Below are 15,187 nucleotides of genomic sequence, written 5' to 3' on the forward strand. Positions count from 1 at the left end.
TGCTCTGTGATGCCTTCCTTAGTTGCCATATCTGTTCTGTTTTATACACTGCACTAACCTATTATAGCTCCATAATAACTATCCTATATAATCAAAGCCTAATATGCTAAGTGTCTGTTCGTCCAGTCAGCCATTCAACCAAAGGGTAATATGCTAATAAGGCTGCTCAACCACTCGCTATGATGTGCACTGACCACCAGGGGGTAGATGCTCAACACAGGAACTGCCCCCTGGTGGTCAGTGTGCTCCCATGGGGGGAGTGCCGCTCAGTCAGAAGCCGGGCTCACTGCTGGCAAGCGCAGCAGCAGTAGTGGGAGCCTCTCCTGCCTCCGTGGCAGTGCTAAGGATGTCTGACTGCCGTCAGTCAGACATCCCCCGAGGGCTCCCAGACTGCTAGAGGGCACAGGCTGGACTGAGGGACCCCCAGCCAAGTGCATGAATTAGGTGCACCGGGCCTCTAGTAGAATTATAACTTCTCTATATCTGTGTCTCTCTCAAAAAGTGCATCTTGCAGATGCAATGGAATGAATGTTGTGCTCCCTCAAAATTCATATGTTGAAATTCTAACCCCCAATGGGAAGGTATTAGGAGGTGGGGTCTTTGGGAGGTGATTAGGTCATGAGTAGAGCCCTCATGAGTGGGATGAGTGCCTCTATAAAAGGGACCCATGAGCTCTCTGACTCTCTTTCTACCATGTACAAGTCAGCAATGTGCAGCAAAGAAAAGTGCTCTCACCAGGCACCGAATCTGCTGGCACCAATTTGGATTTCCAGGCTCCAGAACTGCAAGAAATAAATTTCTGTTGTTTATAAACCAGTCTATGATATTTTGTTATAGCAGCCCAAACAAAGACCGGGGAAAAGTCAAAATCTTTTTAGAGACTTGCTCTGTCAGTGTGGCTCAGTGGTTGAGAGTTGACCTATGAACCAGGAGGTCACAGCTCAATTCCTGGTCAGGGCATATGCCCAGGTTGCAGGCTCAATCCCCAGGGAGGTAGAAGGGGGCATGTGGGAGGCAGCCGATCAATGATTCTCTCATCACTGATGTTTCCATCTCTCTCTCCCTTTCCCTTCCTCTCTGAAATCAATAAAAATATATTTTTTAAAATATTTTTAGAATTTTCTTTCCAGGGACTAGAACATAATGCATACTCAATATTTTTACGAAATGAATGATTATTTGGTTCCTAGTGTTAACAAAGGTTTCACTCTCTGAAAAGCAGAGCCTGCTTAAGCACACTGTACTCGAAGTAAAATATTTAAAGAATATGGCACAGTGGTTAAAAACATGAACTCTGGAGGAGGAAGGAATTGGACGCAAATCCTGGCTTGGTCATGTGTGACACTGGGCTGACCACTGTGCCTCAGGTGTCTTCATCTACACAATGGGGATAATTATAGTATCAAAAGCATCAAATTATAAGAAGAATGAAATGACACAATGCTTATAAAAATGATTACAGTGTTTGGCACATATTATGTCATCAGAAAATAATCTCCATCATTTCCCAAGACACGTCTGGAAACGGACATTTTTTTGGTTGTCATGGTGACTGGGGTAGCATAGCAGAGAGTGTCCTGTCCAAAATATCCACAGTGTCCCCATGGAGAATACCTGTTTGTTGCTTCAACAATTCTAATTAGCAATCTGAAAGGAAAGAGCCACTTACCGTTCCTGTGCTATCATCTGCTTTTTCTATAGGTTTCTGCTTTTGGGGAGAAAGAAGAGAAATCATTTCCTTTTTCATTTGCTGAAGAACCTTCTTAAGTTCAGCATTTTCTGTTAGGATTTGTTTCTGACGATATTCATAATCATTCAAGAGAATTTTATACATTTCATCTTCATTCCTGAAAAAGAAACTGTCAGTATGAAAATGCAGCATAGAAAGAAGAGTCTGGTTAAATTTATCAATTTAAATTGGACCTTACCTTGCTTCACTTTTACCAGTCCTCCAAGAGCCTCTTTTTCCATCAGCTCTGCCCACATAATTTAAAACTTCCATAGCTACAAGAACACAAAACAAAGCCAATCCTCACCACACACGTTTAAGTGTTTAAAACCCTAATACATTCCATAACGCATCAAGGACGTAAGTCAACCTGGTATATAGACTGAAATTTGTTTTGGGCTCAATCAGCCCAGATTTCAAATTACGGTTTCATCATTTATAAGCACTGAGATCTTGGCAAGTTATTTAACTGCTGAGTTTGTTTCTTCATCGATACAGGTAATAATGAAAGTATATACCAACGAGAAGTTGTGAAGAACAAAAGAAATGTTAAAGTACTTAACACAGTAAATACCTAATAAATGTTACCTTATTATCATTAATGTTATCATCAGGGCCTACATGCTGACTGCCTGATTTTATAAATAAAGTCTTATTAGAACACAGCCACGCCATTTGCTTATTGTCTACAACTACCTTTGTGCTGCACTGGCAGAGATGAATCAGTTAGACCCCATAAACCCAAAAATATTTAGTATTTGAACTTTATAGAAGAAGTCTGCTAAGCCCTGTAGCAGCAGCAGCAGCAGCAGTGAAGGAGTCAATCAGGAAGGCCCTGTGCCAGCATTAATGCCTGTCTGCACCACACGGAGTTGGAAGCAGTTGACATAAGAAGAAAGATGGGAGTAAGTTGTCATTTTACAACTGATAAAATCATTATGAACCTGTCACTTCCAACTGGGTTTTGGACAGGGTGAAACAGCCACACCCCCATAAAATAAGGGCTCTGTTACCAGAGTAACATTTTTAATCAAATTCGCTAACTGGGCGATACATTTTATACTTCTAGCATTTCATCCTTTAATTTTATTTCCTTCACAAATGAACACACGGTTAACCACCCTTAAAAACCAATGAGTGTCCAAGTGCAATTTTAGATTTATTACCTCAAAATACCTAGAGATTTTCAACCTTGTCTTAATTGCTTATTACACTTTCATTTTTCAATGACTTTAAAAATAAAATCTTTGAAAAACTGCAACTCCTCTGCTATACAGCATGACAGTGATACAGTCAACACTGATGGCTGGATGGTAGCAGACGGAGCCCACCAGGTGACAGCTGGAAACATCTGCTCGTCAGCTATTGTATGCAAGTCCCAGTTCAGTTTAGAAAGACAGCTTAGGGGTGCGACTGTACAATACAGATTACAGGACAGCCTACTGTCCACTAGAAACCATGCTTCAATAAATAAACGCACACGTTCCCTGTCCCCTGAATCTCATCAGGCCAGCGAAACTATCTGTGTACTCTACTTCTGTGTATGTATAGATCTACTTCTCCATCTATGCTATTTACTTGAAATTACTCATATATTGGCATGAAGTAAATTATAAATAAATAAAAATACTAGTCCACACAAATATAAGCATAACTTTCATAGTTCATCCTTTTGAATAGTTGTTTCAAAATGCACAACTCAATTTAAGGGAACTCAAACTGATAAATTATTAGTCTGATGAACTATTTTCTCAAAAGCATACTTCTATTGATCTAAACAACTGATCCTGATTTTTAATATTATTGGTTCTTTATTATGGAAGATTAGAGTGTGTCCTCTGGCTTATTTCTCCTCTATGGATTAATCCACACCTACCACATTAACAAGAAATGCAATTCTTATATGCAAGTAATAAGCAAAGCAAAATTACCTCTTTTTTTCCCTTACCAGTTGCCTCAATTTCTAGTTTATATGGACATATACCATCTTTAAAAATTGTTTAAGCATGAAAATAATATTTCAGGAATTATTGTGCTCAATGCTTTTACATTTATTTCTTAACATAGTATTAGCTTATTTATTCCTCGTCTGTCTTAGCCAGCCACTTCTTACCTATTTTTTTATCCTTCTTGTTCATAACAAGTTGATGTAGACGTTCCTTTAGTTTATTATATTCACGCTCTTTTCTCTTCATATCATGATTATATTGAGTAGCTCGACTTGCAATGATATTCTGTAATTTCTGTACCTGAAAAAAGAATTTCTATCAAATGTGTCCCTTTAGGATTGATAAACCCAATTAAAATTCACAAATTCAAGAGAGAAAAAAAAAAAAGGTCCTAGTATTCACTTCCCCATAAAATAGTTTAAAAATTCTAGGATTATTCTTGCTTCTCCATAACCACTGGAAATCACTCTTTAAAATATCATCTAGCCCGGCCAGTGTGGTCAGTGGCTGAGCGTCGACCTATGAACCAGGAGGTCACGGTTCAATTCCTGGTTAGGGCACATGCCTGGGTTGCAGGCTTGATCTCCAGTGTGAAGCATACAGGAGGCAGCCAATCAATGATTCTCTCTTATCACTGATGTTTCTCTCTCTCTTGCTCCCTTCCTTTTTGAAATCAATAAAAAACATATATTTTAAAATAAAATATCATTTAAATGAATCACATCCAACTTTTATTTTTAATTCTGAAATTTCCATCGTTGCTAACTTTCTAAATTATCTTCTACACCAATGATTTTCAACCTTTTTCATCTCATGGCACACATCAACTAATGACTAAAATTCTGTAGCACACAACTAAAAATATTATATTTTTGGCTGATCTGACAAAAATGAGTATAATTTTTATTCATTCACATTGGGCGGCTATTATTGTGTTGCACATTTTTTTATTTGACAATCTAAGGAAAGAGGTCAGTGCCCCTGACTAAATTGTCAGGTACTGCATGTTTTAAAAATCCTTGTGACACACCGGTTGAAAACTGCTGTTCTACACCTTTCACTCTGCATATGTAACTCTTGATCACTTAGAAGCCAGAAACTCATTTATGGAAATGTTAGTGATTAAAGCTTCATCTGAAACAAGTAGAATGCACCTGATCATTTGTAGTGACTTCCTTGTAGGTATGACTTGAATCACTCTATTCCTTATCAATCTGTGACAAGGCAGATTAGCCATGATTCAGTTCATGGCAGCAGGTAAACAGGTTCATTTTTTTCTGACCATAAACAGTTCTCAAATTAGAGTAAGTACAAACAGCAGAATCCGATTCAAACATTTGCTGAGTATCTAAATGCCTGAGACTAGTGGTAAATGTTAATTTCTTCTATGGTTTCTCAAGCAGCCCTTAATAGAAAGTAAGTTCTATTTTACATAGATATTCTTTTTCCTTTTTTTTTTTTAATCCTCACCTGAGGATATTTTTTTTCCATTGACTTCCAGAGAGAGTGGAAGGGAGAGAGGAGGGAGAGAGAAGGAAGGGATGAAGGAGGGGGAGAGAGAGAAACATTGATGTGAGAGAGACACATCGATTGGTTGCTTCCTGCATGAGCCCCTACAGGGGCTGGGGAACATGCAACCTAGGTACTTCCCCTTGACCAGGAATTGAACCCGAGACCATTCGGTCCTTGGGCTGACACTCTAACCACTGAGAAAAATTGGCCAGGGCTACATAGACATTCTTTTTTCTTATATATCAGTATGTTTTTATTGCTTTTTTAGAGAAAGAGGAAGGCAGAGGAACAGAGATAGAAACACTGATGAGAGAGAAACATCAGCTGCCTCCTGCACACCTCCCCCCAACTGCTCCCCAGGGGATGGAGCCTGTAACCCAGGCATGTGCCCTGACTAGGAATTGAACCCGGTGACCTCTTGGTTCCTGAGTCGATGCTCAACCACTGAGCTACACCAGCCAGGCTACACAGACATCCTTAATACCCACTACAAATGATCATGCTTAACTTAATCCTTACTGAAGGTGAACTATTTTCAAATCACATGTAATCAACAGATCAAGTCAAAATTTTCTGAGAACTCAAGTAAGTATATAAGCAACCTTAGGGTTAAGATACTTCATTAACCACTTACTAAATATACTATTAAATAATCAAATATGCTAAAATAATTGTCTAAATCATTGCAAGGTCCTTAAATAAATATGCTCCTCTAACAGTCCTTAATTATAGTTAAAACAATATATACAACACTGAAATTATATTAAGTATTCTATTTTTAGTTATCACATGGTCATGGATCAAACTGCACAGCAATAAAAACATAATGGTTTCTTCTTACATAAATTTAAAAATAATTTCAAATGCATTAACTCTATATGTCCAAATACTAAGTAACCACTAAAGTAGAAATGAGATTAGAATTATAACATCTTTAGCTTCATAAATTAGATTTTTAAATATGAATTGTGTTTTTAAACAATAACTTGTGTTCAGTTAATCAATTAATTGCTCGACTGGATGAACAAAGTCATATTTAAGAGGGTTCAAGAGGCAGCAGCCAGGTATGAAGTACAGGTGTGGCAGGCAAAAAATGACCTGCATTTAGAGCACCGTGTGCCTGAGAAGAAGTGACAGTGTCTGTGCACTCAGGGTGGGTGGGAGAGGACACTGGCTGCCACGAGCTACGACTAACAAGCTTAAGCCAATGGATCCACTTGGCAGAGGGGACTGTGGGGAGGGTTCCTGACCCAGTTAAATATGATGCAATACTGTACACAGAGGTCCACCACACAGCTTGACACAGAATGAATTGTCCTTGCTTGTTTTAAAGTGAAGTGGCTCTTATGTTCACCTCAAATTATATTTAAAAAATCACTTAAACTTTATAATAACTGACAACTCACCTCATCTTTCTCATTTTTCAGCAACTGATGCAAATTCCTGTTCTTGCATTGTAATTGCCTGTCTCTTTCCTGAAGCCCAATCATTTCTCTCCTGGAGGTTTCCAGTTGTTCCTACAACATTCATGTGCAATTTTGATTACAATTAACATAGCGTCAGAACAAGTGAATTCTTAAAAGATAAGTGAAAACAAGCAATACATACTAGTGTTTATTCACTACAATTGAAGTTTAGAGGTACACAAAATGTTTTTAAAGCACTTATAAAGCTCAACACTATAAAGTCCTACAATTTTTTAAATTTAAGTATCAAATTTTATTTATGTACCAAAATTTTTTTTAAAGTATATTTTTTATTGATTAAGATATTATATGTGTGTCCTTATCCCCGTTAACCCCTACTCGCCCCGCCCCCCCCCTCATGCCCTCATCCCCTCATTGTCCGTGTCCATTGGTTAGGCCTATATGCTTGCATATAAGTCCTTTGGTTGATCTTTCCCCCTTACCCCCACCCTCCCTTACCTTCCCTCCAAGGCCCAACAGTCCAATCAATGCCTCTCTGTCTCTGGATCAGTCCTTGTTCATCAGTTTATGTTGTTCATTATATTCCACTAATGAATGAGATCATGTGGTATTTATCCTTCTCTGACTGGCTTATTTCACTTAGCATAATGCTCTCCAGTTCCATCCATGCTGTGGCAAATGGTAAGAGTTCCTTTTTCTTCTTCCTCTTCTTAAAGAATACCTTTCAGCATTTCATATAATGCTTGTTTGGTGGTGATGAACTCCTTTAGCTTTTTCTTATCTGTGAAGCTCTTTATCTGACCTTCAATTCTGAATGATAGCTTTGCTGGATAAAGTAATCTTGGTTGTAGGTTCTTGCTATTCATCACTTTGAATATTTCTTGCCACTCCCTTCTGGCCTGCATAGTTTCTGTTGAGAAATCAGTATGGGTACTCCCTTGTAGGTAACTGACTTTCTTTCTCTTGCTGCTCTTAAGATTCTCTCTTTGTCTTTTGCTCTTGGCATTTTAATTATGATGTGTCTTGGTGTGGTCCTCTTTGGATTCCTTTTGTTTGGGGTTCTCTGCGCTTCCTGGACTTGTAAGTCTATTTCTTTCACCAGGTAAGGGAAGTTTTCTGTCATTATTTCTTCAAATAGGTTTTCAATATCTTGCCCTCTCTCTTCTTCTGGCACCCCTATAATTTTTTGATTCTTTTTTCTTTTTGCTTTTTCGGTTGGGTATTTTTAGTTTCTTCGTATTTCAGATCTTTGGCTTGATTCTTGGGATCCTCTTGTCTGCTGTTGGATCTCTGTATATTATTCTTTATTTCAGTCAGTGTATGCTTAATTTCTAGTTGGTCTTTTTTCATATCCTCCAGAGTCTCACTAAATTTATCAGCGGTTTCCAGAAAATTCTTGAAAAACCTTATAAACGTGGTTTTGAACTCTATATCCAGTTGTTTGCTTTCCTCCATTTCTGTCATTTGTGACCTGTTTCTTTGTCTCCGCATTTTTTATGCTTCCCTGTGTTGATAGAGTGGCTTTCTGTGCTAGGTGTCCTATAGGGCCCAGTGGCTCAGCCCCCCCAGTTATCTGAGGTGGACACTCTTGGTGCACCCCTTTGTGGGCTTTGTGCACAGTCTTGGTGTAGTTAAGCCTTGATTGTTGTAGGTATCACTGGGAGGAATTGACCTCCAGGCCAATTGGCAGTGAGAATCAGCTGTGTCTGCAGTGGGAGAACTTCTGTGCTGAAGACACCCTTCTGGGGCAAGACTTGCTTCAGTGGGGCTTTGGTGCTCACTGAGTCTGCCCCCTGAGTGTGCCCCTTATGGATCTGAGGAGTTGTAATCTGGATGGTCCCTCTCTGACCATTGGGTACACTGGCTCTTGGATCTCTAAGGAGGTGCTAATTTAGCCTCTGCCTGAGGTTACCCAGCAGGAGCTACGAAGAGATCTGCAGATTCCCCTTCCTTTTTTGGGGTTTGGAGGTGCCCAGATGAGGCCCAGCTGTGTAGCAATGCAAGCTGCTGTGGGGCCTTGAGCCTTCTCTTGGAAGTTCTGGGTCTGTCTGGCCCAGCTGCAATTTGTTAGGTAATTTTCAGGTTGCAAAGGGCCAGGGTATTCATATGCAAAAGCCTCTGCCGCAGCCTGGGTGGGGCGGGGTCTCAAGGAATCAACAGGGTGGAGCAAGCAGCTATGGCTGATCCTCAGCCCTGCCCTAAGGGGACCCGCGTCTCAGTGTCCTGGTAATTGCTGCAAGCACCTCTAAAGGAAAGCCGCCCTCAAGTTCCGAGTTCTGCCTGCTGCCAGACAGTCCAGTTTCTCCCCGTATGAGTTCTGAGTCCCCAGAGACTTCCCGGAACCAGAGTTCAGAGCAGTCGGGAGCTTGTGACTCCCTCCCGATTCAAAAAGACAGCCTCATCCTCAGGAGCCAGCCCCTTTCCGCACGCGCTTGAGCCTCCGTACTTCTGCACTTTACTTCCGCAGCTCCTCTGAGTCTCAGTGTGCTTTTCTCTTTCCTTCTAGTTGTAGAATTTCCACTCAGCCAGCCTTCCTGTGGTTCTGGATGATGTCCATTTTGTCTTTTCGTTGTATTTTTGAAGTTGTTGTGGGAGGCAGCAATTTCCGGTGTTTACCTATGCCGCCATCTTGGTTTCTCCCCATGTACCAAAATTTTATGCCTATTCAAAAGAGCTTCAAAATGGATCCCTTAAAAGACTCTTCACTTATTGCAGTGAATATTTTATTCCACTGAATATTTTTTTTCTTTTTTTTAACACTTTTTAACCTTCTATAGCACACTCTGAGAAAGAGCCAAAAATGCTTCAAAGCTAAGTGTGAGGAAGCCTAGTGAGCAAGCAGAGTAGAGCACTTCAGGTCAGAGAGGGTGGGACCACTGCGTGGGACCAGTACATTTCTCCCTTGCAGGCAATAAACTGAAGATTTCCCAGAGAGAAATGGCAGTGATTTTGGAATCAGTATGGGGCAAGATGCCCGTTTTCAATTCATTTTGCACGTTTTTATAGAAACTGCGTCAAGTGGTGCATGAAACCACTAGAGCATTTTTTTAAATCCTCTTTATCTTTATAAAATACCAGAGCCACTCAAGTTATGTCATAATTGATACAAATAATGACTTTCACACAATGGATCTCAAGAAGATTCAGAAATGTAGGACTATTAAACTTGGATAATTCTAAGGTTGTCAAAAATGTTGGCATGGCTGACCTTACAGCCTGTGGGCCAGGTGATATGTCCCATATGTCAGATGACAGATTCCCTCGATCATTATCAATACTCTATCTGAACTCATCATCTTCCCTGTAAATCTTACACTGCCCTCCTGCATTTCTTGTGAATCATACCACCATCCTTGGTAAACTCAAGTCAGAGACCTAAATGGTATCTTATATTCATGACTTATTTCCAAAATTCAAATTTCATGAAATTCTACCCATTCTACCTCCTAAGCTGTCTTCCTATTTCACTCTTACTATTTCCATTGATACTCTCTTTGTTCAAGTCCAGAACCTCCATGGTCAGGGACTGCTAAGCCTGCTACAGTGTCCTTTCCACCAGGCTTCCTGGGCACCCCACCACTTCCATTCCAAACAGAAATCCGCCCCCCCCCCCCCCTTATAATTTCTCCATCTACTGCCAGGTTGATATTTACACGGTATCTTCCTCCTGTTTACAATCCTCGGAGCCTCCGGGGTTCTGCACAATGCCTTTCACATCATCTGGGGCCTGGACCCCAGCCTCACTGCTCTCCACTCTTCATCTTGCGTCGTATACTTCAGTCCCTGCAGAGCTATATGACTCCCTGAAAGTAAAATGTGCTCCAAGGCCTCCATGCTTTTACACAGGTAATAGCTGTGCCTAAAATGTCTTTTCCAAACACTAGCAAATTTCTATGCAGCTTCAAATCTCAGATAAAGTGCTGTTACCTCTCTCTGAAGCGTTTTCCTCACTGCCCACACCAACAATAATCAGTAACGCAAATAACTGTGGTTCATATGTCTCCTTCCCCTGGACTACAATCTCTTTGCAAACAGGGCTTGGGTTCACTCATCTCTGAAACCCAATGCCTAGTACATACTCAGTATATTTTTCTCAACAAATTAAATGAATCATATGCTAGATCTAGAAACTCTTCAAAGAGAGATCAGCAACGCTTCCCACTGAACACACATTTCTGTCCACAGCTGACCCAAAATACCTGATTTGACCCAGGTCAAATCCTAAATTAGAAGGTATCCTGTAAAATATTCCATGCTCTGGGTAGTCCTAATAAATGATTACTTCTTAGAGAAAAGGCTTAATAGCTCAAATTACCAATATCATTATGCAATTATTCAATAGCTACTTACAAGACACTTGGCCAACAGTGCCCAGATATAAAAGTTTTAAATCTTAGTCTAGGGTTTAAAATTCTGACTCAGTCTAATTCATTAGACCTTCTATAGGTCTCTCTGATCAAGATTAAAGTAGGATCCACAACTTGCAGCCTTTTAATAAGCATAGAGGGTACCATCTGTGCCCTCCAGCACCCCCGCACACACACACACATTTCCCTAGTCTGCCAAGATACACAGTTGGATAATCTCTATCCCCGAAGCATATAGGATGTACAAAAACCTAAAAATATTAGAGGGAACATACTGTTATTACTGCACATGAGCTAAAAGACAACATAAACTAGCCTTAGGCATTGATGGGCTGGTAAGGGCAGGTGTTGCTGAGGAGCTAAGATGCTTCTCTAAATCAATTACCAAACGCGCCCAGTGTTCACATATAGGCCACTCCAGGCCACTTCATTATTGTACAATCCCTACTAAAGGATTTTCAAATATCGCATGCAGAGATCCTGTTACTCTCCAACAGAGCTTTGAGATTCAAGATATTATGTGGGGTTTTTTTAAACATAATTTTATTGATTTCAGAGAGGAAGGGAAGAGGAGAGATGGTAACATCAATGATGAGAGAGAATCATTGATTGGCTGCTTCCTGCATGCCCTACACTGGGAATTGAGCCTGCAACCCTGGCATGTGCCCTGACTGGGAACTGAACCGTGACCTTTTGGTTCATAAATTGACACTCAACCACGGAGCCGTGGTGGCCGGGCATGAGTTTTAAAAAATTGTTATCTGTTCTTGAAGGGAGTGGGGTGGAAGGGGAATATAGAGGAAGAAAAATAGAGAGGCATGGACCAACAAGAGAAAAACTAAACAGAAGCTGATCCTGTGGGAGTATATAGATTCAAAACTTACATACACACAAACTCAAATAAGTAAACCCAAAATATTAGCATCTTTAGAAAATAATTTTGCCATGGATTGATTCTATTACATCCTTCATAATATATAATCATAATATAAGTTCCCACTATACTGATTTTGAACTCCTTCTTCCTTCTCCTTCTCAAATAAAGGAATAACTAAGAATTTTTTATAAAATGAAAGAATGAAATAAAAGAATGAAAGCAAAGTAGAAGACGGCAACAAATTTTCTGTATTTTAAGGTAGGAGGTCAATGGCCCTGTGGAAAATATTTCCTTTGTTCAGAGAAACAAGCAAGTTTGCAAAAGCATTCTTCTGTGGTCTTCTCTAGAGACCAGACACTTGTTAGAGTTAGACGCTATGAGGCCTGCTTCCATTACTGAGCTTTTTAGCAACTTTGGCACAGATGCCCTCTAGAATATTTTTCTTGGAATTAACGGATGCAGCTTCTCACAGTAAGACTTCTGTAAATTAAGCATCTACTTTATTAAGCAAGATTAAATGGGGTGGGGGAATCTTTATTTATTTTCCTCAGACATAAATATTTCCTAAGCTAACTTTCTATAGACTCAGCAAGTCACTAAACAGTTCATGAAACCAATGTTGTCCATATGGATATTAGGAAGCAGTATGGTGGATTTGCAAAAATCACTTTAAGTCCACTTTTACTTTTTAAAAAAACTAAAACAAAAAAATTTTAACTCTAAAACATGATAAAGCCAAAGAAAATGTACAGCACCAATTGCATAATAAGGGCACTGGAATGCAGGTTGGCATGACTCTCACCTTGAGCTTTGCATAGCAGCTTTGCAGATGGTCCATATCACTTCCCAGTTTCAGATTTTGTGTTTCCACATTTTCCTGAGCTAGAAGGTTCTTCCGCTGACGTACAAGTAGCTCATTCATACAGTTTAAAACAGCAACTATATTTAATTCTCTCTTTGTCTCTTTACCTTTGGATTCTTCATATAATGAAGGAAAACCGAAAGTAGTCAATTCCTGGTAGGAGAAAACGTTTTTCTAAAAGTTGGTTACCAGACAAAACTTAGTAAAAAAACAAAAGATAGAAACATTTCCTGAGAAAACTATCCTATGACAGTTAAGGAAACAGTAAATATCCCAAAGAAAAAGAATTTGAGAGAACTGGAATCTTTTCAGTCACTTAGAGAGAGGCAGGCAGGTTTCTTCACCAATAAAATAAGGGTGAGACTCCCAGTGGAGGAGCCCCCGGGGAGATGGGAGGCCAACCTGCTCCTTGTATTTAGTTAGGTGATCACCAAGGTTCTCCACAAATCTAATACAAGTCCTGGACCAATGCACAACAATATACTTGTAATGACAAGTGTTCTCATAACTTCAATATTATAGAACTTGATTTAAACCAATGCTTCTTACAAAAAAAACCCACCATTACCTGATCAAGATATGAAATACTTTGTTCAATATTCTCTTCTGTGCAGAAGGCACTGAAAAAACTGTGCACATTTTTTGATAAAGGTATTGAAGAACAGAGCACTTGCTGTGAGTATAGACTTGATGGAGACATCTTTGTTTCTGAGGTATATTGACAGATATTTTTGCTTTCTGAAAGAATAAAAGGCACTTATGTAAATAATATATTAAAATGCATGCAAAGTTAGCAATCTCCATTACCAAAGATTTTGAATTACATAAATATCTTAAGTATTTTCAAATTAAGACAAAGTTGGTAGTATATGAAAATTATGTACTATACTTTTCCCCAAAAAGACACAACTATAAAGTGGTGCTCTTACTAGGCATGTTAAGCTACAATATGCTACCTTAATTTGCCATGTTTTAGATTTCTAAAAATAATAGACAAAAATCACTTGTCTATACATTCAAAGTTTATGCAATTAAAGAAATATATCAGAGAAATGTATTGAAGCAGCCAATGAATTTATTTCAAATGCATAAAAATTTCCTCAAAAATAGTAACAAGTGATCGATCATCCACCCAAAGCAGTTAACCCCACAAATTATAGCATTGGCTCGCCCTAATAATTTTACTGAAGATGGAAATTAGACATTTTACAGTTATTTGTGTCTCTCATTAGTCACATCTTTAATATTTGTGATAATTATTTTATAGTTTTATTGAAAATAATCACTTTTACAACTGCTTTGGCTTACAGTTATTTTAAATTTAGTCACCTGAACACAGACCTGGATCTGTAACCGTCATCCAATCTCCCATAGCAGTTGCCAGAGCCAGGATACCTGAGGAACCAGTTCAGCAGTGAAACATTCAGTTCAGCTGCTGTCACTCTTCTATGTAGGCATCTCCTTAAAAAGCAAGTCACAGAGTAACAGCAGCTAATTAAAAATATGAAAGCAAATATAAAACCAATGTGTAAGAATTAGTTCTATGTGCTTCAAAAAGGAAAGATCGTGTGTTAGTTATTCTCATGTACACCCATAAAGAACATGGTAGAACTCAGTATTAATTACTGTATGTCTGTGGACACATGTGTAAGGATAAGGCTAAGGGCTTCCCCAGTTATACTGACGTATTCACATTACCTCATACAGAAAGTACATGGTACATGATTTCACTCACAACATAAATCCAAAGTACAGCATTATAGTAAGTAATAAATAGCTCTATAGCAGCGGTGGCCAACCTTTCAGACCTCATAGACCACGAGTGGTCCGTGGACCACCGGTTGGCGACCACTGTTCTATAGTGTATCCTTTAAAATAAAATAATGTTCATATATACATAGACAAGATGAAAAAATTCTTGGCCAGCACTCCCATTTTTTGTTTTTACAAACTATATTGGCAAAACTTTTATTTTTCATTACAATTCCCAATGTTGACATAGATGCAGAGAAATGAATACTCCCATACATTGCTCTCCAGAAAGATTATAGGAACTTATATTACCACCAAGCAATTTGGTTAGCAATCTGTATCAAAATTCTTAAAAGTAAAAATATATTTTAATCAGAAATTCCATTTCTAAAATTTTATCCTAATAAAACGATTTGTATAAAATATTCATCTACTGTTCTTTTACAATATCATAAAAACAGAAATAACTTATACGTTCCAAGGAGACTGTTTATATACATGATATATTTATGCAGTGGGACACTGTGCAACCATTAAACATAACCAAGTAGAATTAGGGTACCTAACAAGTACACAAAATTCAAGAAATGCGCATGAATGAAGTAGACTAAGAAACAAATAACCTTTTTTAGTCTACCATTCATGTTTGCATTTTTTACAGAAGTAATTGAATAAATAAATATTTCTCCCTCATAAAAATGCAATGAAACTA

The 15,187-nt window shown here is 38.8% G+C and overlaps 1 protein-coding gene across 10 annotated transcripts in view; it reads right to left on the bottom strand.

Moving 5' to 3' along the window:
• The window catches only part of SSX2IP (SSX family member 2 interacting protein), a 55,693-nt gene that overhangs the window by 16,428 nt on the left and 24,078 nt on the right, over positions 1-15,187 (bottom strand). For 6 of the 10 annotated variants that reach the window (XM_070405486.1, XM_070405481.1, XM_070405479.1 and 3 more), the window contains 7 exons: positions 14,053-14,184; positions 13,292-13,461; positions 12,664-12,876; positions 6,597-6,707; positions 3,843-3,978; positions 1,929-2,004; positions 1,670-1,859 (listed from right to left, as the gene is read on the bottom strand). In XM_070405486.1, coding sequence (XP_070261587.1) covers positions 1,670-1,859; positions 1,929-2,004; positions 3,843-3,978; positions 6,597-6,707; positions 12,664-12,876; positions 13,292-13,461; positions 14,053-14,095 — 939 coding nt within the window. In that variant the 5' untranslated portion in view covers positions 14,096-14,184. The remainder of the gene's footprint in view (positions 1-1,669; positions 1,860-1,928; positions 2,005-3,842; positions 3,979-6,596; positions 6,708-12,663; positions 12,877-13,291; positions 13,462-14,052; positions 14,185-15,187) is intronic. The other 4 variants (XM_070405482.1, XM_070405484.1, XM_070405483.1 and 1 more) reach the window with 3 other exon arrangements.

Source organism: Myotis yumanensis, unplaced genomic scaffold, assembly GCF_028538775.1.
Source record: "Myotis yumanensis isolate MYYU_CA2020_CCGP unplaced genomic scaffold, mMyoYum1.0.hap1 SCAF_2, whole genome shotgun sequence".
NCBI classification, from domain to species: Eukaryota; Metazoa; Chordata; class Mammalia; order Chiroptera; family Vespertilionidae; genus Myotis; species Myotis yumanensis.